This window comes from Zalophus californianus, chromosome 3, assembly GCF_009762305.2.
Source record: "Zalophus californianus isolate mZalCal1 chromosome 3, mZalCal1.pri.v2, whole genome shotgun sequence".
Classification (NCBI taxonomy): domain Eukaryota; kingdom Metazoa; phylum Chordata; class Mammalia; order Carnivora; family Otariidae; genus Zalophus; species Zalophus californianus.
The window spans coordinates 848,699-873,583 of NC_045597.1; the positions used below are offsets into that span (position 1 = coordinate 848,699).

General features: G+C 49.6%; 1 protein-coding gene across 2 annotated transcripts in view; it reads right to left on the reverse strand.

The window, feature by feature from the left end:
- The window catches only part of CUL4A (cullin 4A), a 42,949-nt gene that overhangs the window by 11,774 nt on the left and 6,290 nt on the right, over nucleotides 1–24,885 (reverse strand). Inside the window, exons 3-15 of one of the 2 annotated variants that reach the window (XM_027590542.2) lie at nucleotides 21,644–21,747; nucleotides 16,933–17,002; nucleotides 15,708–15,781; nucleotides 12,960–13,122; nucleotides 12,515–12,604; nucleotides 11,270–11,352; nucleotides 8,089–8,156; nucleotides 6,770–6,888; nucleotides 4,442–4,634; nucleotides 2,572–2,676; nucleotides 2,144–2,254; nucleotides 1,973–2,058; nucleotides 1,472–1,579 (exon numbers count right to left, since the gene is read on the reverse strand). In XM_027590542.2, coding sequence (XP_027446343.2) covers nucleotides 1,472–1,579; nucleotides 1,973–2,058; nucleotides 2,144–2,254; nucleotides 2,572–2,676; nucleotides 4,442–4,634; nucleotides 6,770–6,888; nucleotides 8,089–8,156; nucleotides 11,270–11,352; nucleotides 12,515–12,604; nucleotides 12,960–13,122; nucleotides 15,708–15,781; nucleotides 16,933–17,002; nucleotides 21,644–21,747 — 1,374 coding nt within the window. Of the gene's footprint in view, nucleotides 1–1,471; nucleotides 1,580–1,972; nucleotides 2,059–2,143; nucleotides 2,255–2,571; nucleotides 2,677–4,441; nucleotides 4,635–6,769; nucleotides 6,889–8,088; nucleotides 8,157–11,269; nucleotides 11,353–12,514; nucleotides 12,605–12,959; nucleotides 13,123–15,707; nucleotides 15,782–16,932; nucleotides 17,003–21,561; nucleotides 21,583–21,643; nucleotides 21,748–24,885 lie in introns of those variants that run through there. The other variant, XM_027590543.2, reaches the window with a different exon arrangement.

Here is a 24,885-nt window from a genome sequence, read left to right on the forward strand (position 1 = left end):
CAAAGGTACCATTATTCGTTATGGAAAAGCAGATCAAACCAAAATGAGACACTGATTCACACCCGTTAAGACGGCTAAATCACAAATGCGGATGGGGATGTGGAGAAACGGGAAGGCCTGTGTGCCTCTAGTGGGGGTGGGAGAGGGAGCAGCTGCCGTGGAAAACCAGTAGTTTCTCCAACAGTTGAACAGGATTACCACACGACCCAGCACTTCTACTCCCAGGCATGGACCCCAAAGGAACTGAAAGCAGGGACTCCGGTATTTACACGCTCCTGCTATAGCAGCGACACCCACAGAGGCCAAAAGGTGAAAGCCACTCAAGTGTCCATGGAAGGACGGATGGACGGATGGACAACATGTGGTCTGCGTGCACCCTGGAGTATCACTCAGCCCTAAAAAGGAAGGAGGCACGACACAGGCTGCAGTGCAGATGGGCCTTGCAAACAGGATATGCCGAGAGGAAGCAGAGCCAGACACCAAAGGCCACACAGTGTGTGGTTCCCATTATGTTACCATCTGGAACAGAGAATCCAGACAGCAGGTCAGCTGGTGCCTAGGTCTGGGTGGATGGAATGGGGGTGGGCGTGCTCAACGGGTGCAGGGTTCTGTCTGGGATGACCTAGACGAAGATGCCACCCAACTGCACAGGTTGAAGTGGGAAATTGTAGGTATGCTTCACCTACAATTGAGTTATTTGTATTTATATTGTAGGTATATTTTTAAAAGGCACAGTATGGTAAGCCTCAAACATCTTTTGCTAGAAAACAAAAAAGTACTAAAAAACCCACAAGGGCCTGTAGAAGGACAAAGGGCCTGTAAGGCGCTCCACCAGCCGGATGCGGGACAGCGTGAACATGGAGACAAGTAACCAAGGGTCCGTGAGTTCATACACACAAAGACAGAGAAAGCCACTACTTGTCAACAGGACTCAGGAGTTGCCCAGCGGGAGAGTCTGACGGGGAAGAAGAGGAGTATCTTCCCACAGATTACTTCAAAATTACAAAAGGAAAAATACGAACCACAGTCGAGAAACCAGCTAACGCCTTAACCCAATGACGACATGGGCCACCACCAACAGACGGGGCCGACGGACAGCAGGGGCCTCCTGATGCAGTGCTGAGCAAGCCCGTGAGGCCCGGAGCGTCCACACTGGGACGGAAGGACAACCAGCAAGCAGCGCCTCCCTGCACCTGGGCCGCCACCTTCTCAACAGTCAGCCAGGGGCCTGGCGGGGGGCGGGGGGCTGTGTCAGAAGGACCCAGACAGGGTCAGAGGCAGTCACTGAGCAACACTGGTATCCAAAGACTACAAGGACACTGGGTCTGTGATGGTGGGATTTAAAACCCTCTCATTAAATATCTCGTGACAGAGAACACATCTGTGCACAGAAGGCGTGCAAGAAGTCTCTGGCGCTTTGGCAGCACCGACACACGAAAGGCAAAGGACAGATGCCCTTTCAAACACTTACTTCTGGAGTTAAATGCACTTCCATAGGCGTGTATGTGGGCCAGTAACCCATCGTAAGTATGTTCACTGTTAGATCTATAGAGCCCGGGTCACTCTGATTCTGCATATACTAAAAACAAAGAAAACAAGATAAAATAAGTACTGTAGAATATCATCCAAAATCACTAGCTCATAAAAAGGTAAGTGGTGTAATTTTCAAAACATGGTTCAACATGTGTTTGTATTTAGTCCCAAGAACACATTCCACTGAAGACACAGGACACATTCCAAAGCCACTTGGGATACTTCTCCTTCTTTGGTTATGTTACCAACACAGGATACTATTACACTTATTAAATCAGATTTTTGTTATACATCTTTAGGGATTACTTTTCTTTTTTCATTTTGAATTTAAGTTACTCAAATGTGTGAGGAGTGTCATTTTTAAGGCCGAGAGCTTGACATAATGTAAAGTGGGATCGCTTACATACAGCCTTTTTACTTGAACAGAAACACAGCTTGCCTGCTTGAACTGGACCATGATGTCCTTGGAGAGCTCCATGTCCTTGAACATGCCTTCCAGCTTGCTGGTGAAAGCAGCGCCACACTCTGGGACACAAGCAGAGGGCGTGAACACCACTGGGGACAAGGCCCAGCACAGAGGAGGGACAGACCCCGGGGCCCACATGCTTACCATGCTTTAGTTTTGACAACATCGATTTCTCAGCATCTACTGAGGCGCTTTTCCCAACCAGGAGTCTTTTGGCCAAATCTTTTTTATAAAATGCTTCGAAGACATCTTTCCCTATTTATAACCAAATGAGAATGACATGAGACATCAGACAGTTAATACGGAAATATTCCCTCCGACTGTGGACAGTCTAAGGGTCCGTTCTGCAGCAAGCTGCTCTAACATGGAAGCCTCCTGGGACGTTGCCACAAAAGAATACTTGCAATGCAATAGGCGGGTGGCCATCCCTCTACTTCCTGTGTTAACACGGAAGTGGAAACGTCTCAGTCAAGTTTCCTCAAGAAAAGACAGGGCCCAAATCCAGATGTCTGGACCAGGTAACCTTTTCTCCATGCTCAGTGTTAATAGGAACAGCGTAGAGTGTTTCTCACCGTGAATGAACCTGAATATTATCATGACCTTGTCAAGAATCCTCTCCAGCTCTTCGTCTGTTGCTTCTTTATTACCCGCTCTCAACTTTGAATCAACGTGCTTTGCTGTGAGATTGAGTTTAAATTATTTGAAGAATAAGTATTTGCTACATGATACATTTTCTAAACAGAAAAAAGAACATCTTTAATTTCTACAAGCAAAAGGCAGACGACAACCCCCTGGAACCTTTCCAAAATGACATTATTATATGACAAAAGGCAGATAATTTGATTTTCTAAGATATTTTCAAATTATGTGAGAATAAATACTTGAATCACATGCCTGGGTTTCACAACGCATCACTGCTCCACTGGAATGGCCTGTCTTTAACATGCAGCATCCCTGTACCCAGGGGTGAGAGCAAGCCACTCGGCCTTCTTGTTGCTGAGACCACACAGATCAACCATGAGGTTTGGCCAAGAATTAAATAGCCATCTTTGGAGAAACCACAGTCCATAAAGTGGTACAAAGGCCAAACTAAACTGCCTTGTGAATTTCTTTTGTTGCTGCGTTTAAGATTTTATTTTTTCAAGCACTCTACATCCAATGTGGGGTTCGAACCCACAACGCTGAGATGCAGAGTTGCATGCTCCATCGCCTGAGCCAGCCAGGGGCCCCTCTTGTTGCTGCTTTTATTAGTTTCTTTCTTCACGATTTTTTATTATGAACTACTCTGAACATACACAAAAGTGGAGAACTGCATGATGAACCCCACATTCCCATCACATATCCTCAACAATAATCAATAAGCCCAATGTTGAATCACTGTATTTACTATTTCTTTCTTTGCCCTTTGCCTAAAAACTTTTACTGATTAGTGAGAGGCTATGAATCCTGAAATATGTTTTGGTATTACGACAACATAATTGGATAAAGTCATCATTTAAAAACAGTTTCATCTTAAACCATGTTATCTTCTTGTTATTTTAGTTTTTTTTTATTATGTTATGTTAATCCCCATACATTGCATCATTAGTTTTGGATGTAGTGTTCCATGATTCATTGTTTGTGCATCACACCCAGTGCTCCACGCAGAACGTGCCCTCTTTAATACCCATCAGCGGGCTAACCCACCCCCCACCCCCTCCCCTCTAGAACCCTCAGTTTGTTTCTCAGAGTCCATCGTCTCTCATGGTTCGTCTCCCCCTCTGACTTACTCCCCTTCATTCTTCCCCTCCTGCTATCTTTTCTTTTTTTTTTTAAACATGTATTATTTGTTTCAGAGGTCCAGGTCTGTGATTCAACAGTCTTACATAATTCACAGTGCTCACCATGTTATCTTTTAAGACCTCATCCAAAAAAAAAAACAAAAAACAAAAAACCTCATGCAATTTTATCCTATTTTAGTACTGATGAGAGGATGCAAAGGTAGGGACTGAGTAATACCTTCCTGCTAAATGCGCTCTAGAGATCAATCAAGTCATCCTCATAACCCAGAGACATTCGTGTAGGACAAATCCTCTTCATCCAGTTTCTGAGCACAAATTACTTGCACTCAAGACAGAACCAGGGCTCATTTTTACCAAATACAGCTCTGGAGCTGCTAGTGTAGGAAATGCACACGAGAATAAATTTGTCTCTTCCTTCTGTGGCGTCAAGCTTCGTCTTTACAAAATTACTACTATGTTCACCCTTGCGGAAATGCCACACGCTTATGTATATACATAACACATACACACGTTTTTGAAAAAAACGTGTACCCTAATAAGTTGTAATACAAATCCTTCCCCACCCTCCCCAAGAGGAGCTTAAACATTTTGGAAAAAAATGTTTGCTGGAGTCCTGCCTCACTTTCCTACATTAAAAAACTACGGAAGTCTGTTCTCCTACCTATCAGCTCTGCGGGCTTATTTGGCCTCTTGTTGATAAACGTTTCAAAGGACTCCTTCATCAAGTTGATGAACTTCTCGTTTCTCTGGAAGCACACTTCTATCACATGGTCCACCCGATCCTTAAAATCCAGCAGATCCTGTACCATATCTTTGTCTTTTTCAGGATTGATCACAATTGTTGTCCCAAAAGTCTACAAGAACACACACACACACCAACTCATCCACAGGCAATGGTACCACACATTTTCTCCTGCTCTCAAACAATCATGATACTTTTATATAAATTAATTACCGTTGGTGTTAAATACTAAATAATCTCAAGTTCCAGATTCAGCCCACATTCAAAAAATTAAGTGAATATACAATTAATGCTTCAGTGTTGCAATTCTGCTTCTGGAAGAATTTATAAATTGGTGTCCACAGTTTTAGAAAACCTCTGACATATGAATTCCTAAACAGAACTCCCATTAACCCAATACACCCACTCGGCCTTCTTGACTATAGTGTTCTTTCTCCTCCACTGCTAACCAGCAACAGCTCAGTTTGTAGCCTGTATTTTTAATTCAAACACACCCTATTCAACATCACGAAAAGCCTGTGTGTGACAGTCACGGCTTCTGAGGAAATGCACTCCCAGACGGCACAACCTGCGCTGAGTACAGCTCCTACCTGATGTGTTTACAAAGAGGGAGATGGCAGGCCCCAAGTGCAGCCCCCGTGCTCAGCCCTACGCCGGCAGACCGGGACCTACGGCCTGCCCCTCCAAGGAATGGAGTCCTAGAGCGAGCAGCAGGCTTGCCAGCATCATCTGCCAGACAGATCCCTGCCACCCCCCGACGAAGGTGACCTTGCCACCCCAACTGCTCTTTACTACAAGAACTTCCTGTCCTGCCCCCTCCTGCCTGTAAAAGTCTCCCGTATCTCCTGGGGCTCCTTTCTATCTGCTGGATGGTGCGCTGCCCAGTTCATGAATCACCAAATACAGCCACTAAGATCTTCAAAATGTAATCAGTCGAATTTTGTCTTTTGGTAGAAATAATATATGTTTTTGGAAAACTGACCTTAATAGCACATACACGCATACTTAGGTGTCACATACGTAAGTGGGGGGGACACCGTATGACCAGCAGGGCTGGGACTTTCTGCTCTGTACCCTTCTGCGCTGACGGCAAATAACACACACACTGCCCAGGGTCATCTTTCCTGTGATAGCCACACACCTGTGTTGTGTCTCGATGTGACTGCTTATCCCTGATGGACACTCAGGAGCGGATTTTTACTACCCGGACTGAAACTCCTGAGGGAACCTCCTCTGTTCGGTGCATGTCCCTGCTCCCCGAAGGGCTACTCGTCAGCAACACCTGCATTCTCCATCAGACTTTCCGTAACATGAAGCTCTATTGCTGATCCAGCGTGAGTCCGCTACGACTTTCAGCTCCAATACCGCTGTATACATCTCGGGGGGTGTGGTGCACGTGTGCATGAGTGTTCCATGTGTACACGAATATGCAATTTTAGGACTGACTGTTCCATAAAGCAGCATGCAAGCTTCCCATTATCCCTTCTATTTAACGGAATTTTTTCTTGTGGTAATTACAGATTCATGTGCAGTAGAGAAAGTGAAGAGATCCTTACACACTTTGCTTAGCTTCCCCCGATGCTAACATTTGGCAGAACGATAGAGCAGCATCACCGTTGGGGTACGGGCACTGACACCCTACACCCACCTTCTCCAGACTGCCCCAGTTTCACCTGTTTCTCCCTCCCGCGCCCCCACCCCCCAGTGTGTACTGTTCTCTGGACTTATCACTGGGGGCAGCCTTGTGCACCCATCACCGTGGTCGGGCGCTGAGCACTCTAGCACAAGAGCTCTCCTGCCGCCTTCCCATAACCACAGGCCAACGTGCCAAGAAACAACAAAGTATTGTGAAAGTAATAGTCCTGGATGGCTAAGAAATGAAGCAGCATACACAGTACATGGATATTCCAAAATGTGTAACAATTCTCATGAGCAAAGGCATGGATGTTTAAAAAGCAGATTCACAAAATGGCAACTCTTTGCAAATCGTGGTTGGAACTGGAACTGGAGCCCAGGCAGCTGATGAATGGCAGACTTTCATCACACCTGGTTGTAGGCGGTGCTCACACTGTTGGTGTTATCTTTAAAAAAAAGGTTTGCACCAGCCATCTAGAAGGAAATGCGAGACTGCTATCCACCCAAGCACCTGCCACAAGAAAACCAGGGTGTCTCCAGACTGTCCTCCTCTGCCAGGCACCGCACACCCCACAAGGCATGGTCATCGCCCGCCGAGACGGCCCCACACACCTTGATGTAGTCACTCCAGTGCTGCAGCAGGATCTGCTGCCCGCCCTTCACACGGCTGAACAGCTGGTACATCTGAGTGAGGTCGGGCACTCTGTTCTCATCAAGCAGGTGGTCCAGCCCTGACACCGCACAGCAAACGTTAAGCACATCACGTTAGCGAGTCGGCGTGGTGTGCACCACGCAACACCTACTATGTAAGTCACAAATGCAGGGACTGCAGCTTATTTCTATGTAGGAAGTAGGTCTCCAGAATCTGAGAAGACCCTGTCAGGCAGGGTCATCTTCTGAGCACGCGGGCAGGTGTGTTCCTTAATCCCTCGGGTCATGGAAGCCCTGGCCTCACTCACAGCGGCCTGGCCCGCGCTCCCCGATCGCCCCCGGCGCCTCACGGCCCCATGTTACCTCTGATTGAGTCTGTCGCTCAGCGGATCTGTCACAGGGGGAGTTACCAGGTCTCATCTTTCAGCTGATTATTTTTCTTTTAATTTCTAATTTATGTTTGTAATTCTGGGTCTTCCCATGATTAAGCTTTAAGGTCACTACTATCTTGAAATAGATCCCGTAGCTCCAACCTGACTTTTAAATGGTAACATTAAATACCTGAGAGCTATAAAAAGTAACGCCAAGTACAAACGTGTTATAAGAGGTGAGACTGGGCTCACTCTAATGTCCAGGGAAGGAAGCACACCTTGAAGGGCAGGAATTAACAAGGAGAGCAGACTGAACGAATCAAACAGCAGGTGCACGGTGGCTGCTGGAATCACTCCTCCCCAGCGCCTGAAGAGCGACATGAGGGATGTAGCGTGGAAGAGAACACTGCTCAGTCAGCAATGTCACGTGCTCGCTCTTCCAGGAGACTCAGGATGGGAAAGTGCACTCTGGCTTATATCCCCAGCCACCGGGAGGTTCAGCTGGCGTTCAGCTGAGTGGAGGACGTGGGGAGGAAGCCCTGAGACAATCTAAGGGCCTGTCCAAGCAGCCTACACCCGTGGCATTCTGCGTGTGGGCCAGCACCGGGGAGCACCAATCCAGCGATGGAGGACAAGCGCCGCACAAGGACCCAGCCGCAAAAGCTGTGGCTGGGTCTCTCCGCAGCTTTGGTCATGAGCGCATTCCATGGGATTTCTACCAGAGGCTGTTCACTATTTCTCTGAACTCATTTTCCCCAAGGGCTAACATGTTTGTTATTCCTAATGATTTTTAGTGATTGTCGTATTACAATAAAAAATGTCCTTTACGTCGTCATGTGCGATGTCTCACTTGATTTCTTAATAAATTAAGGACCGTCATTCGGTCTGACACAAGTTAGGAAAACCTACCTTTGTGCAGAATTGCTGTTAAATGTTCTCCTAAGAGCTGCTTCTCCACACAAGCAATCAGTGGCTTCCTACATGAGACAAAGATGAAAAGTCAGAGATGAAGTAGAAGGAGAGAGACTGGTCAGCTGTGAAGAAGCGGACTTTACGGTCACAGACATCACGTGGAGACAATCAGAGACAGACGGACACCACAACAGCCATTCCCTCTGACCACGAACAATCTCCCTGCTGTCCGAGCAGACGCTGAAGTCTATCTACTGAATAACATAAAGGGACTGGGGGTCCAGGGAGAGGGGGACACCAGCACACACCGCACCCTCAGCTTGGCCGGTGGTTTTTGAAAGGAGACTTTGCCCTTTGAGTGCGAGGCACCCTAGCCTCCCCGTCTTCCACTGCTCAGCCTGCTCCGCTCCAGCCCCATCACCTTCCACTTGGGATGGGCGTGTCCCCTCCCGTGACCACTTATCAAAAATCCTACTTATCAAGGCTCTGATGTGAGGCTCACGCTGCAGGAGTGTTGAGCAGAACAGAATGAGAAACTGGAACATCCGTAAATGTGGCTGCCACACTCACAGGGACACGCGAAACTACTCTTCCGGGGTGTATCATCCACAATTCCTTTACTTTCAGTTGTTATTCAAAGGTCACAACATGTGCTTTAGTCCCAGGATTATTAATTTTGGGCATCTTCCTGAGCCTTTGCTTCATAAAGAACTTTTCAACAGAGTATCTTAAACCTCAAGGTGACTCTAGAGAGAGGTGCAGCAGACGTTGTCTCCAACCCCCAGCCCCCACTCCCCAAAAGGTCAGAGGTCAGAGACTGGGCCGACTGAGGAGCAGGGTGAGGGGGCGAGGGGCCAGCCAGCACCTTCCCAGTCTGCCTCCAAGAGGGAGAGCAGGGCCATGGGATTTGGGGGTGGAGGTCAAAGGTCAGAGGCGGACAGCAGGGCCAGCGGTACACCTGCTCTTGCCCTGAACGGCGTCACCCCCGCGCATCAGCGGCCAACGGGTGGTCTCTACCCGTAGACTACGACGAATACAGCCGCTATGAAAACCTGCATACAAGTTTAGTGTGAATGTACGTTTTTATCTACATATTTAGTAGGAGAACCAGTGCATCGGAAAACCCTGTAACTCCGGACAGCACTTTGAGGAGCTACCGAACTGTCTCCCCAGCAGCTGCCCGGTTTACATTCCTGTCGGCGGGGCACGAGGGTTCCCTTCTCCACATCCTCGCCGAGGCTCTGCCTGCCTTTTAAATTTTAATCAAAAAGCCATTCTGGTGGGTGTGAAGTGGGACTGGGCGTTGTGGTTTTGATCTGCATTTCCCTGATGACTAATGATGCTGAGCAACTTTTCCTGTCTTCACAGAATCCCTGCTTCTAGGCAACCTATGGCCTAGACTGCGGTTCTAGAAACCCAATCATGGTCTTCATCCCAATGGTTCCGTGTGACGCCTACCGTAGTGCGGGTGCCGGGACAGGTCCCGAGCTAAGGGCAGACACTACAGACGCCTCGTGACCAGAGGTACAGTCCTGGGAAACTCACTGCCTGAGCACCCAGGTGCCCAAAGACTGACCTCATAATCCATGGTGACAACTCACTGATTTTGCAGTATGAGAATTCCTGCCAACCAACGGGAGAGCGGCTCCTTCCTGCACTGAGGGGCGAGAGTCCTGGGGGCACACAGAAGCCGTCCCTGGGGCGAGGCCTGCCAAGTGACCTAGCCATGCTGTCCAGAGTGAGGTAGGTCACACAGTGCAGCAGGAGGCAATGCCCTGGGGCTCTCAAGCATGCTCTTCTGCGTGGCGTCCATCCACGGTGCTCGGACTGAGGGCAGGTAGGGCTGGAAGGGGCACTCTGAGCCCAGCCCTAAGGCTGTTGTGGCTGCTTATTTGTCCTCAGTCTCCCTCTTCCTGACGACGACTTTTTATTTTGTGGTGGCAGAAGCCACCTCAGTCAGTGCTCCTTAGACCCACCTGTGCCTGAGCCTGGGTGTGAACCACCTAGTACTCCTTCGCTTAAATCATTTACAAATACTCTTTTAAGCGATGCATTTTTTAAAATTGGGGGGGGGAGGGGTTTAAAGTAGAGCCTACATACAAGAGTGTTATTAGCATATATAAAAGCGAACAGGAGCACCATGCCCAGTGCCTCTGGGTCATAAAGGAGAAGGTTCCAGCAGCGCCGGTACCCTGCCTTTCCTTCGACCTGAGCCCCTGCGGGCAGCTCCCTTGCTCTGCTACAGGATCTACCCTACATAGAGCTCCCTAATCAGTACACCAGCTAGCTCGGCCTGTTCTCCAACTTTGTGCTACATGGAAAATATCACTAATAAAAAAAAAAAAAATGTAGCAGGTACTCAACCAACACTTTTATCCACCCTTGACTTGACCCACTGGTGCGACCTGATACCATTTGTCATTTCCTCTCCTACTCCTTGCACCTCCCTGCTGCCAGCCTCCAGCCCGCGGCCCCTCACGCTCCGCAGCTGGAGCTCTGTGTCCCCGCAGCACCCCGAACAAGGCCATCCTGGCTTTGGCACGACTGTCACTCTCTGCAGATCCTGGGCTCCCCGCAGGCCCCTCAAATGTCTAAAGGCATCTTCCCTCTCCTGACCCTCTATTTCCTGTATTCTCAAAGCGCCCTAACTCTGCCCCTTTCTCTCATCCCGCCTGCTCCTGGCGAGTCACAAGTTTTGCACGTTTTACCTTCAGTCTCTGTTCTAACCCCTTTCTGCTCTTGCCTCTCCTCACTTGAATAAGGTTATGTGCACAGTGAGAAGCAGACACTCACACAATTTTTCCCCAGCTACTTTTCAACCTCAGGTAGAGAAAAAAAAAAATTGGATGAAAAGAGAAAATAATGTGACTTAGTACCATAAGAAGTACAGCTATCTTACATGTCTAACTAAAAGTTTATAATCCAAATTTTCCAATATTCAACGACACCCCATGGATTTAACAGAATCCCTGTCTCTAAACTCAAACATGCCAAGCCTCTCAGCCTGAGGTGCTCCGTTTGGGCCCTAGCTCACGACACAGCACTTGTCACTCACAAGTACTCAATGATCACAAATAATATAAGCAACAAAAATACTCTCAGGTAGTACTGAATGCCAGCCAGGAAAAGGGTTCACTGTGCTCAAATTGCAAGAACCAAGTAAATGAATAGTACTTACTGTGTGCTGTGGTCTAAATACGTGATTACTCGGTCTCCTTCTTCCTCTAAACGCTTACTTACATGGTTAAGATATTCTGGAACCTTCCAAACACAACATTTAAACATGTCAGTAACAAAGATTCTTTTTTCTTTTTTTTTAGGTAACAAAGATTCTTGGTGTTACGTAAGAAACTGAAACGTTCTCGTCCTTATAAAAATTAAAAAAAGGAAAGCAGAATATATAATCAAGTCAAATATTAACTCAGATGAGTGGGGGGAGTGAAAGTGGCCAAAGGGAAGCGTACTGGTGGTTAGGCGGATACACAGAAGAAACTTCCCTTAAACTCGGTTCTGGAGAGCAAACTGGATGTCTAGAATGAGGGACGGGACAGCACGTCACTTGCTGTGCCCTGCTCATCATGAAGCTCAGGGGCAATGCCACGGGTCCCTCCTACACTGAGGCCCTGTGGGCAGGTGAGCAGCAGCCGGGTCAGAGGGTGCAGGCCTAACGCACCCCCTGGCCCACAGACAGCAGGGTCAGCAAAAGCTAATCAGAATACTGCGTGTTCGAGGACGCCAAACAGCCCGGCTGCAGATCTCAAAACGCACTTCACGCTTCCAGGGGTAAAGGGCATTCCTGCTGTCACCTGACGGCACAGGAAAGTCCCCATGACACGGGTCTTTGGCGTTCTGACCTCGTGGTGGAGCAGGGCTGGGTATGGGGCATGAAACTCCCTCTCCAAAACCAGGATGAAGAACCAACAGTCGGTCCATCCTGTGCAATGATGAGTGACATTTGGGGGAGGGTCCAGGGGAGCTTCCTTCAGGCCCTGCTCTCATACTTTTGAAAGTGGCTACCAAGATTTGGGGTTCATATCACTACTTTATGTTTTTTCCTGTGGTTTTCTGGATAACTTCTTTTAATGTCTCACACAAAGGGAGGATTTGGGGTGTGTTTGACCTATCTTTCTTCTTTCAGATTTACCTTTGATCCTCTTGCTTCAACTTGAGTTACTTTATTACACATTTCAGAAGCTACCTTACTGCCTTTTTTACTTAGGTTGAGGGGGGACAGAAATAAAAAGTTTCTAAGTTAAAAAAAATTAAATTTTTACTGTAATAAGAATGAAGCTCGTCCCTGAGAATTTCAGCTAGACTGTGTCTTTCAGAAGACTTCTAATAAAATGTTTACATGGAAAGACAACTTTCTAGAAATTACACTTAAGATGCACATCTACAAAAAGAAAGAAATTCTTTGTCTCACCTCTCTTTCTTGCATTAATCTCTGGCCTTCTGCAGCATATAAACAATTAGTTTCTTCCAAAAATTTCAGTTCAAATGAATCTTTATATACCTAAAAAATGAACAAAGTTACCGACCACTTATAGTAAAGAAACCTACCTTAGCAAGTGCTGACATACCCAAGACTTGCAAGGAGCCCAGCTGCAGGGGGCGGCCCCGAGGCTCAGGGAGCCCGGCAGCCCAGGCCGCCCGACACGCTCTCTGCTCTGTGAGGGCCGCAGGCCCTTGTCCTTGCCCTGGAGGGCCGGGTCTGTGTCTTAAGGGCTCTCTCCTCTGTGGCCTGCTCTGTACGGCTAGCCTGAGAGTCACTCCCCTCGCACCATGTTTGTGGGGTTTTGTATTTTGCACTGAAACCCTGCTTTACATCCACTTGTTTCAGTGTAAGCAGCTGGGCAGGGACGCCTTACCTGAAGGTCAGACAGCATACTCAGCAGACTTCTCAACAAACTGCGATCCACTGCCTCACCATTTCTCTCTCGTTCAATTAACAGCAGAATTCCATCAATACTTTTACTCTGAACCATTTTATCACTGATGATATGGTTTCTAAAAAGTTCCAATCCCATATCCCTGTACAAACAGGAAAAACAAAACTCTATTTCAGTTCCACTTTTCAGAAGTTCTAGGTAAAGCTACAAGCTACACTGGGACTCTCATCCCAAAACTGCTGATCTGCTAACTCTCTAAATCCACGTGTCAAGTATGCCTTTGTTGTATTTTCTGTTTCTGGCCAGTCTAGTGTGCTTTGTATTTGCTTCCTCAAGGCTGCTTCCTGGGGCAGGCTGGGCTTGTCACTGAAAAGTACATGGATCTTGCCAACACTGCGGCTCACATCCTTCTTCTTGGGGCGGGATTTAGGAATCTCCATCGCCCCAGCCCCTGTCCTTCCTTCCGTTTTCCATCTCTGGTCCCTCTCCAGAGCATGTCATCCAACTCTTCCTCCCCTGGCACCGGGGCCTCTCCTCCATCCGGTCCTCTCCACTGGTGAATGGAATGTACAATGTGACTCTAAGAGTCCATCATCCTCCCTCGGCTTGTCGCCTGGGGAACCCCAGCTCGGTCATTGTGCACAGAAACCCTGGGATACCAGGCTCTGTGCTCTGTGCAAACACCTCCATGGGTCCCTTATGTGCCAAGTACTGAGGAGGCAGACAAAACTGAGCTCCTGGACCCGGTCAGGTCTCCTCAACGGGCAGCTGGGGCGGTGGTGGTGAGCAGGAGCAGTGGTGAGCCATGCCTGTGGCAGCAAGCAGTGTGCAGAGGGGCACGGGTTCTGGAGAGCCCCATCTGTGGTGAACCTTCTCCTACAGCACACACCACAGGAGGCCTTTCGTGTTCCCTGGAGGAGCTGCAGGCCTGGGTGTTCTGCGCTCGTCCAAGACGCAGCAGTCGGGTGCAGGGGTCAGCCATGCAGCTCAAGCCGACCACCTGGGTCAGAGTCCTGGCCCCACCCCTGGCTCACAGTGCCTCTGGGTCCCTGCCTGTCCTTCCTTAACTGTAAATGGGATCACACATTCAGTCTTCCGCCTGTAAAGCCCTTCCACACCGGGCCAGGCAGGTGGCCCGTGTGGGGCTTAGGAAGCGCTCACTGTCGGCTCTCACCCACCTGCTCTGCTGCGAGCCGCTGCTTTAATCTCAATCCCGTCGCTCCCCACCGTCAGTGATCAGGGTGCCCTGTGGGCTTCATGTCCCTGCCTCCCCCACAATCAGCTCGCCCTGGGCAGTTACCGTTTCCACATAGGCTTCCTTTTCTCTATTACCACCTCTTTCTGCCTCAACTACCTCAGCACTCCTGCTCATTCTGCAAAGCTCAGGCCTAGGATGAGGCTCACCCTCCCGCCATGTCCTGCCTGGGGCGTTTCTTGTAGACCTGCAGTGAGGCTGGTTCTACCAGACGTGGCTTTCCCACCTGCTGCCGCGGCCTGAGGCCAGTACTGTCGATGCTGTAAGTGATATTTATAGTTTCTGTGACATGGTTACGCTATGAACCATGCTTATGAACTAACAGTTCAGATTAGGCAGCCCAACAACCTGGGAACAGCAAATCATGGGAAGTCTCTGCCTCAGTTTCTCCGTCTACAAAACGGAGAAAACAGTAACCCCTCTAGAGCTGTACTGCAGACTCGGTAAGCTGGCAGGTGCCAGGCCTCTTACAACAGAGCCTGGCACAGACTAGCAGCCATGCCATTCACGTCGTCCTCAGTACAACATCCTTATCGTTTCTCTGGACAAAGGCCGCCCTCTTCGTGCGGGGCCAGCAGACTGCAGATGCGTGTGGGTGTCTAGCAGGATGGGTACGGGAGCAGCGGCTGGAGAGGGAAGGGGGAGGAAGGGGAGACTTTCAAGGAGTGTCCAGAGCTGTACAGATGTCAGGTAACAGAAAGTAAGCATCCATGGGATCTGGGAACCAGGGGTCACCAACACCTCAGGAAGAGCAGTTCTAGCCTCAGGTCAGAGGGAACAGATGCTAAGGAAACTGCAAAAGCAAGCCGCTTTTCAAAGAACCTGGGTTTAAAGGGAGCGGGAGAAGAGCCCGCGGATGACACGACGGACAAGTCCAATCAGGTCACAGGCAGGGCTTGTGGAAGCAGCAGCGGGCGCCTCGGGCACAGGCAGCGAGGCGAAGGGCGTCCGCGCAGGGTGCGGAAGTGGGTGACAGAGGGGGGAGCTCCTAATTCACACCATCCCCGCAAGCTGCTGCACGGTAGACGGGCCGACTGAAAGCAGGTCTCCGTGTGCGTGGTTGGTTGGCGGGATGGGGAGGCGTGGGGGGGGCTTCAGGGCCCCGGGTCATGACCCCTCACCAGCCCCAGTCGTGCTCAGAGCTTCACCAGACCACTGGCTGGACCAGCTGCCAGACGGTCCCGGAGGGCCTCAGCCTCTCCCTCCCTCCCGTCGGCTCCAGACGGCCCTGGTGCGCAGAGCCCGGTGACAGAAACGGGCCTCCCCACAGAGCCACCTCGCTGACCTACCACCCTCACGGCGGCACTCCAGCTGTGCAGTGTACCAGAAGGGGCTCCCCTGGGTGCAGCCGGCCCCAGCTCTGGCCCTAAGACTGAGGTCCACCTGGGTCTGGACGTGTGCACTCGAGATCCCGGCTGACACAAAGGACCAAACGGTAGCAGCAGACACAGCTCGCCGACTCGGGCACTCACCAGATAGAAGGAAGCATGGAATTCTGAAGGACGTAAGTGCGATCCAAAAACAGGAAAATACTTCTGATCATGATCTGGCAATTAGAAAAGCATTTATTTACATAACTTGCTAACTAAATATCCAAGATTAGGCCTTCTGAACCACAACTACGGTAACTGTCTCAAATCTAAGAATAATTGTTTCTTGATGATGTTCCCCAAGACCCTCATGATTGATTTTCACCTCTTTTATCCAGAAAATCTGATTATAAGGATTTTAAACCATTTAATCTAAAGGATACCTTTGAAATCTGGTCATCTCTTGACTAATGTGGTAAATCTCATGGGCCTAAAGAGACGCTTTTAAGCTTTTTAAATAATTAGTGCTCATTATGTTGGCACAAGGCTGTTGGCCACGTGTTTGACTCTCCTTTGTAAGCAGAGCATGGAGGGCACAGAATCATCAGCCACCCTGTGATTCTCTTACCACGGAAGCTACTGGACTTGTGAGCAAAGCCTTCCTAACAGACGCTCATCGATTCTGACCATCTACCAGGTTCCTGGGCCGGAAAAGAGGCTCATTCATTGTCTCGTTTACCTCATTTAGGAAACAAAAGAATTCCACCCACTTAGCAAAGCTACTCATACCATGATTTCACTTACAACCAGGCCACATGAAGAACTCATATACATAAAATCAAATTAGAATCAACCCATGTACAAAGTCTAAGACTTTGTCCAGTTATGGTAAAAACCTAGAAGTCAGGCTCGATTGTCAGGCACAAACTAGGATCAAGGGATCAAGGAAAACTTTATAGAGACCCATTCAGGAATCATGAGATGTCAGGTTGGTGTGAAGATCGTTAGCAGCCAGCTCCAATCCAGAAAAGCAGCATTCACACCCTGCTTTGCTCTGCTCTGTTGTTCAACTACGTTGAGCTGGATGGAAGCATTTGATCCTAAACAGAACTTCCCTATCTCAGCCCACGGTCTGGCCCATGCCATCTTTAGGTGGGTAAGGGAAGGTGGATGAGGCCATGCTTTGATTAAAAAGAAAAAAAGACAGCTGGATTAAAAGGGGCACATCCTCCCCGCTACGCCATCTCCCTTCTGTCTGGCTACACCAGAGGTGAACAGGTCCAAGAGGGCGTGTGCAGGGGAGACCAGATAGCAGAGCAGTGGCGATGGAGGTGCCGGAACAGCACATGTACCTAAAAACCAGGGTTAACAGAGTCAGTACGCTTACCATTTGTCTGCAATGATCTTGCCAGCATGTGTTAATCTTCTTTAAAAATAAAACACTATCTAGTGAGTCTGTGCAGATCTGCTAAGGAAAACATGACAAATGCCGGCCAGTTTAGTTATTGTAATTTTAACCCCTTCACTGCCACTCGACACAGAACACTGCCCATCACTCGGCTGTCAGAGGACCAGAGACGTGGGTTTTCTCCATCACTGCATCTCACCCCGCATTCGTGATAAATGCACCTGCACACCCCTGCCTTTCCCGAGTCCCTTGAGGAGCCCTGCTGGCTGAACTAAGGCCCAGGTCACAGGCTTCTGGGTGGCTGGACCTAGGGTCCTCTCCCACAGAGGACGAGGGGCCAATTGTGAGCCAGGCTGTCCTGGTGGTGGGGAAGCAGGCTGACTGTTCATAGCACCAGGAGACTGGCAGCTACAGGGAGGTGGCTGAAGTCTAACTTTAACTCATGGCTTCAGTGAGAACTGACGTGAAATCCCATTCATGCACCAAATTAGGAATGCTTTCAGCTTGATAATTAGAATATGTTTTTTAAGGCTCAAAATACTGCTTATAGGAAAAAGAAACCCCATTATGGGCTCTCAGAGCAAACCACAGCCAAATGCCTGGAGCACGGCCATCACAGGTGTGTGCAAAGTCACGGTCCTAAATGTCTGCCCGCTGCCTCGTGGCTTACAAAGCACCTTTCACACGTGTGCTCAGTCAATCTCTTCAGCCGCGTGCAGACGGCGCTCCATCTGTGCAGATCAACAAAGCAGCTGCTCAGGTGGAAAGACCTGCGTCTCCTAGACTTCTGTCCCTCTGGTTCTAGCTCTAGGACACTGGACCAGCGACGAGCTTCCCTCGGCCGTTTCCTCAGAACGGGTGTGAGGTTAGAGGTAAAATCCACAGCACACAGAGGAAAAGCCCACGGCCGGCGTGTGATGTGTAAAAGCAGATAGGCGTCGGAGTCTCCTGTTGGCGGGGAGGTGTGAGGAGGGTGGGACGCAGCCAGGACTTTGGGCAGGAGACAGGTCGAGAGAGCCACGGGCGGCCGACAGGCACATCTGCATCCTGTCACACCAGTGAGGTGAGCTGACCGCAACCACAGTGGTCCTGGCCAGACATCTTACTTTTCTCTTGAGGCTTTGCTAATAAATTAAAAATAGTAAATCCCAGCAAAGACCTACTAGTTCAATGGTTAACACATTATTCTCCAAGAAGTATTTTATAATTGCTCCAACTTATAGCGGCCCTGTGATAGTAGAACCTTACACAAATAGTCTGAAAAAACAAGGACTGAGTCACAATCACATCTAGACAAGTGCCACCGCAGTGGGGACCCAGCAGCCCTGGCACCCGGTGCTGGGCACAAGCCACTCACTGTGTGGCCGATACCCTGGCCAGTCTCCACGGGCTGTCTGCACCAGCTAGGGGCCAAGGTGTCAGTGAGGGCGCCCAGGGTGAGACGCACACCAGCCAATCCGACCGCTGCGGACAGGCTAGGTGCTGTAACTAAGCAAGCAGCACCCTGCCTGGCGCAGGGTCTCCTTGGGAGGGAAGGGCCCTACGTGCAGAGCTCACCAATGAGAGATGCTTCTCCTCAAACAGCTGGGTGAAGTAACTTCTGGCCACTTCTCATAGAAAACAGCACGGAGTGCTCAGCTGGGCCACACAAGGGGGCACACAGGGAGCTCCAGCCCTCCATGAATCAAAACCTAAAGCCTCACGTGAGCACCGCTGGGGAGCTGGTCCAAGGGCTTGCACTTTACCGGTTCCCCACACCGTCCGCTCCTGTCTGGAGAAGGGCCAGACCGAGCTGAAGGTTTAAGCAGCCTACTGAGAGGAGTCAGACAAGTCTTCAGACAGCAAACAAATACCCAGCGGCAACATGCTCATGCACCATGGAAAAAACTACATCTACCTGTGACTGCAAAAATTAAACAAAGAGAAGAAAGAAACCAGAAAGACAGTGCTTACGCCGGAGGAGAAAAGTGATAGGTTCTATCTGTGCCACGTTTTCTAAAGCAGGTTGTCCTGCTGTGAATGCAGCAGCACACATAGCAGGACGTTGGCCGTGGTTCCCAAGAGGTGCTTGTGAACTGAGCCCGGGCGCACAGCACGTCCCTCCTGCTGCATCGTCTGACGCCTGGTTCAGTGCACGTGGCAGTGGCTGAGGTGCGTGGGGACGGCCCTGGCTTGGGGAAAAGGCCTATCACCAACAGCATACGGTAACCTATTCTGGAAGGAGCAGGTGAGTGCAGAATTCATCACACACGTGAACCTCCTGGTCTCCCCGAGCACTCTTCCTGCTGGCCTCAACAGAGCATGAGGAGGGGAGCAGTCCTTTGAGCTCAGAAAGCAGCCCCACACGAAAGACAGGAACACCCCAGACACAAGAGAAATCCGAGTACGCTTATCCTGGGCTATTCCTGCCCTGAGTGTCTGAGCACCTGCAGCAGCTCTGACGCTGGCCCCTCATCACCCACCCCTCCTGCGAGGCACAACATCTCCTCTGCGCAGACTGGCTGCCCTGTCCTCACCACGGAGTCTCAGAAATGCAGACTCTATGCTCCTGCCAGTGCCCCCACCTCGGGGTTTAAGCTCTGTCTGCCGGTTTGTTGCCAGGGCCTGGAACACAGTGGACACTGGCCTCCCTTGCCACGGGTCTCACCCGGCTGGACTCTTGCCCCCCCACCTGCGAGGGCTCACAGACACGCACAGACTGAAGTCCAAAGCCTGCGGAGTACATACACAGATTCAAACTCAAGCCGCAACCCAGAATTACAGCCTCAAACGGCAGCAGTTCTCCCGGGCTCCAGTCATGCCAAACTGCTCTGGGTCTTCACGAGCACCCCCTTCTGATGGCTCCCGCCCTCTGTGGCCGGCTACACCCTACCATCCTGAGGTGACTCTGGCATCACCTCCTCCGGGAAGCTCTGCCCCCGACTCTAACATCTGAGCATCTTAGAATTCCAGGTGCCTCCCGCTCCTAAAGACGTGTAACGTGGCCAAACGTCTTTGTCTTTTGTCTTCATTGAGATACATGCTAATTTTTATGGCCGTGGTCTGTCACAGTGCCGAGGACACGTGGCCACCGTCTCGTACCGTCTGGTGGTGGTCTGGACAGGAAGTGAGGACTTGCTGAATGAATGACTTCATGGACGTGTCCGTGTGACCACAAGGTAGGGTTAGCCGGCAGGAGGGTGAGTTTATCAAGGAACCAGGACGTGGTCCCGGTTAGATGAGGGCTAGAATGGCAAATAGTGCAGCAGCTCCCCCGCACGCGTGCCAGTCGGAACGGGAACCTGGGGATCGGCTGGCGGCCTGCAGGAAGCCTGGGCTCTGGTACTCTTCAGACGCCAGCACCCTGACCGTGGCTTCCCGGGCCCGTCGCCCAGCCCCCTGGACTGCTGAGCGGCGGCACTGAGGCAGGAGGGCACGTCTGGGACATGGCACACTGGCCGTCTTCCAAAGGCCCGGCAGTGTGGTCACCGGCGTCCCGAGGGGCACAGCTGTGCTTACAGACACCGAGACGAGACAACCAGAGGGGACCCTGCTCACCCACTTCTGCGGGGACCCCCTGCCCTAGGCCGCAGGAGCTTTACGGCCCCGGCGAATCCAGAAGCCGCGACAGCAGGCGGCAGACCTGTGTGGCTGCCTCAAAGGCTTCGACAAGCTCTGAACACTTCCGTTTCTCAAGGTGAGGCCATGGGACGGAAAGGCTCCTTCAGCTAGAAAAGAAGTCAGAAGTGAACAGGCTGCAACTACCGAACCCCACAAGAGAAGAGCAGTCCCAAGCAGGTGCCTGCAACAGGAAGCCCACGCAGGAGGCACGTGGAAGGCTGAGATCGTGGGAAGGCTGCAGACGCGGGCGGAGGCCAGACTGTAAAGGACTCTGCCGACAGGATCCAAGGAGCTCCGCTTCCCTGACAGAAGCCGGCCCTCGAGAGGGTGCTGGCCAATCCGCCCCCACGTCCTATAGCCTGTAACTCCCTCTCTCGACCTTGGGAGGGCTGGGAACATGAGGGTCACACCACACAACTCTGTCTCAGCAGACCAGGGAGGGGCATTTTCCTTCTGGTTCGGATGAAGCAAATAACCATGTTGCCTAAGAAGAGACCTTGCGGCGAGAAGCCAGGGGCGGCCTCAGGGTCCGAGAGCACCATCCTGCAACGGAGGGAGAGGACCTCTGCACCACCGTGGCGAGCCTGGAAGGCGGCTTCAGGCGAGACCCCAACTGGCTGGCCCCACGCTTTCAGCCAACCAGACCCCGAGCAGAGAACCCACTGAGCCGAGCCGTGACTCCCTACACACGCGGCTGAGCCTACAAACGGGTGCTGGCTTACGTCGCCAAGTCAGTGGGAATTTGACACATCAGAAAAAACAGACAGGTTTTTTCTTTAATAAGATAAAAGGATGGCAGCACAAAATTAAGACTCTTCCAGAACTTTTCCTAAATACTTCAACCAGACCCATTAAGTGGACACTCTATTGTTTTAATAAGATGAGTAATTTAAATGGTAAAAATTCCACTTAAAAAAAAAAAATCTTAGATCACATGAAACAAAAGTTAGGTTTTGGTGTATAGATAAATGCGAATTTTGAAAGCTGTCGTTTTAATATTAAGGATACTCATTAGTTCTTTATCCTATTAATGTTCAGTCTCAAAGGATTTAGGTAATGAACAGAAACTCATGAGCCAGAAAAAGGATATTCTCTAAACTGAAGGATCTGCGCTTGGACATGATCTTCACAGACCTGCCGAAGCTGTTTGTAGAGTGTTGGGGAAACTCTGTGAGAACAGAGATTTTCAACAGCCTGAAAACAAAAGGAACAAGTGAATTATTCACCATGAATAACAAATTAGGTCTTTAAAAAGCCCTGTGTGTACACACAGCTAAAATCACCACCATCACAGAGAGGCACCCCCAACCCGCCTCATACCTACAAATGCACACAGTCAGTGTGCACTCCCACAGTCCAGTGCAAGGTGATTACTGTCTGAACCCCGGGGTCCAGGCAGGGTTTGGGAGGAATGGTAACAACAGCGGATGTGGAACACGGATTTGACAGCATGCCCACAAGAGCCACGCAGCACAGCCGCACCATGTCTGAGCGTCCACAATGCAGCAACCTCTCAACCTGGCCACACACCACCGCCACCTGGGGACCTCCAAACAAAGCTGGACGCTCCCACTCATTCGTCTGAGGCGGAGGACGCAGGAAAGGTGTGTGATTCTAATGTGCAAGCAGCGTGGGATCACTGCTCCCGACCCTCGGTGACCACCTCCAAACAGGTGGGGGAGCAGCAGGGCAGTTTCTGCCCATGAGGAGCCAAGGAAAAATTGTGATTGCCCAGGAGACACAGGCCATGTTGCGTTGTTTCCTATTTACCTTTTTTCAGGATACATGTATAATTTACTTAAGTTTGTCTTAAGTTAATGAAGAAACAAGTTTTTTGGGCAGAAACATTTTCTTAAAATATTTTTACCCACATCAAAAAAAATATTTGTAGATTCTCACCAGTTCTAATAAAGTTTTTCAAATTTCATGTACAATACCAGCATCTCATTCAATCCAAATGAGATACTAAAAACAATGTCGTTTTTTCTACTGACTAGTTTTGAACCACTTAAAAAAAATATTGGGGACACACTGCATAGAAACTCTTTAGAATCTAAATCTAACTCAAATACTATATTCCTGAGGAAATAAAGATAACTTAAGTTTTTATAAAGCTGTTCATTATCATAATACTTAAAACATTAATAGTCCCCATACTTAATGTTACAAGAATTGCTACATATTAACCTGAGTTAAATAAATACAGTAATCGTTGCTATGAAACACATGCGTGTGTACAAAGGCTAAAGGAGAAGGGGCAAGGATGACATTAAAAAGGACAACTTGTTTTTTAGCAGCTTTGTTATCAGTGTACCACCACCACCATAGGAAAGGTCCTATTTCGTCTTGCTCTAGAAATAAAGGCTCGTCTACATTCTGTGCTGAAATCCCTGATTTCTTTCTTAAACTCTGCAATTCCTTCACTTTGTAGTCCTGTCTTTATAATCCAAAGATCCTTTTCCTTAAGAAACCCAAGATAACCTGATGACAAATGCTTTCACTCCAGTAAGTTAGTCATTAGGGGATCCCAAAAACATAATTATCATGAAATGTTTTTAACGTAATACACAAAGAAAACTATCTTCTTTGGTAAAAATCAAGATAAGCTTAGTATGTTCTTCATAGAACACCATCTCACTGAAGGAACCACTTTGAATGCTCTAACTCCTGAAGCGGAGTCAATGTCCTAAAAACAATCCTTCCCCAGTTGTGACATGCTGTCACTGTTGATTTTAGAACCCTGCTTCTCATCCTATTTGGACATACTGTTTGCCCGAAGCACACAGATTTATTTTGTATTTAAAACTGAGAATTTGGGGGCCTCTTACAACCACCAGGCAAACCCAGAGGAGCCAGGTTTGCTGTGGGTGCTGCCCGTTCTTCGAGTCTTTGCTGAGTCACTGCCGGCGTCTTCATATTACAAGCACCACACAGAGGGGCGGCCCCGCTCTCTCAGGGCCCTGGCCAACTTCTCCGTGTTACGGGAGCTCCACCACATAGAAGCCCCCCGCCCCAAAGTAAGTTTGCGAGCTTTAAGTAGTACTCTGGGACTTAGAAATGCCTTCCCTGTACTATAAAGTACTGAATCTGACCTGCACAGGGAAGGTGCCTTTCACATTCGCCACTCACCACTCCTATTTTCAAGAGTCCTAACAGAGAAGAGGAATTTAACTAATCCAATGATTAGAGGTGGGCAAGCAGCACCTGTGTCAGGATAAAGGCGTTTTCCTTGCTCCCACTTAGCCGGTGGAAACTGCTTGTCTGAACCGCCCACAGCTCGGCTCTCTAATCTAAGTCTGTCAGGCCTCCACACCCAAGCCCTCCAGGCTGTTGTCTGTGTTAGGACAGCCGAGCACAGCAGCATCAAATGCCTGTTTATTTGCAAGGCCAAGCCCTCAGCGCTGAGTGCACTTGTCCCCTGGGGGCGGAATACCCAACATGGTGTTAAAGTGAGCTGTGGGACGCACAGCGTCCATGAAATGAGGGTACCTGGTTCTGGAAGATGATGTTTCACGTAAAGGCCTTAAGGGCCAAAGCTAAGATTAGAGAGACAAAAGAGTAAAAGGTGCCATAGTGTGAGAAATGATAAAGAAAAGCAGGCTGGCACCAAGAACTATTTATGTAGATGAAGGGAAAATGAGAACTAACCCTCCGCTCTGGGGAAAATCACACTCCGGGCCAAGCCCTATAAAGAAAGGTGCACTGGCTGGGGCCTACCTCAGAACCCACTTCACAGAGACTTCACAGAGACCGGCACATCGCTCTTCTGACTGACACACACACACACACACACTCACTCGCGCGCGCGTGCACGCACACGCACACACACACACACACACACACACACACACACACTCGCGCACATGTGCGCGGCTCAGGGTGGAAGGCGGCAGCGTTAGCCCCCCGTTAAGCAATAACCAGTCTTGAAGATGGACCCTACTCAATGGCAGGCCCACTGAAAGGTGATGAGCTCACCACTTGGGAAGAAGGCACCGATGGGGGCTCTACGCCACCAGATTCCTACCCATAAGAAATGAGTAAAGAACGTAAAAATTCAATCAGAACTCAGATCTGAGTGGATAAACTAGGAGAGGGAATGCCATAGAACAAGGGCTTCCAGGAAAACCAGTACCAGTGTGGCCATATTTACCAGCTCTGACTGCACAGCAAACTCCCCGTCCCAGGTGTTAGACGTAAGCCACCTCCAGAAACGACTGACCCTGTTGAGTGCTGACACCACTGATTTATGAAATCCTTTCTTTCTTTTTTAAAAATTTATCTGATACAGAGAGAGTGCGAGCACAAGCAGGGGGAGCAGCAGAGGGAGAGGGA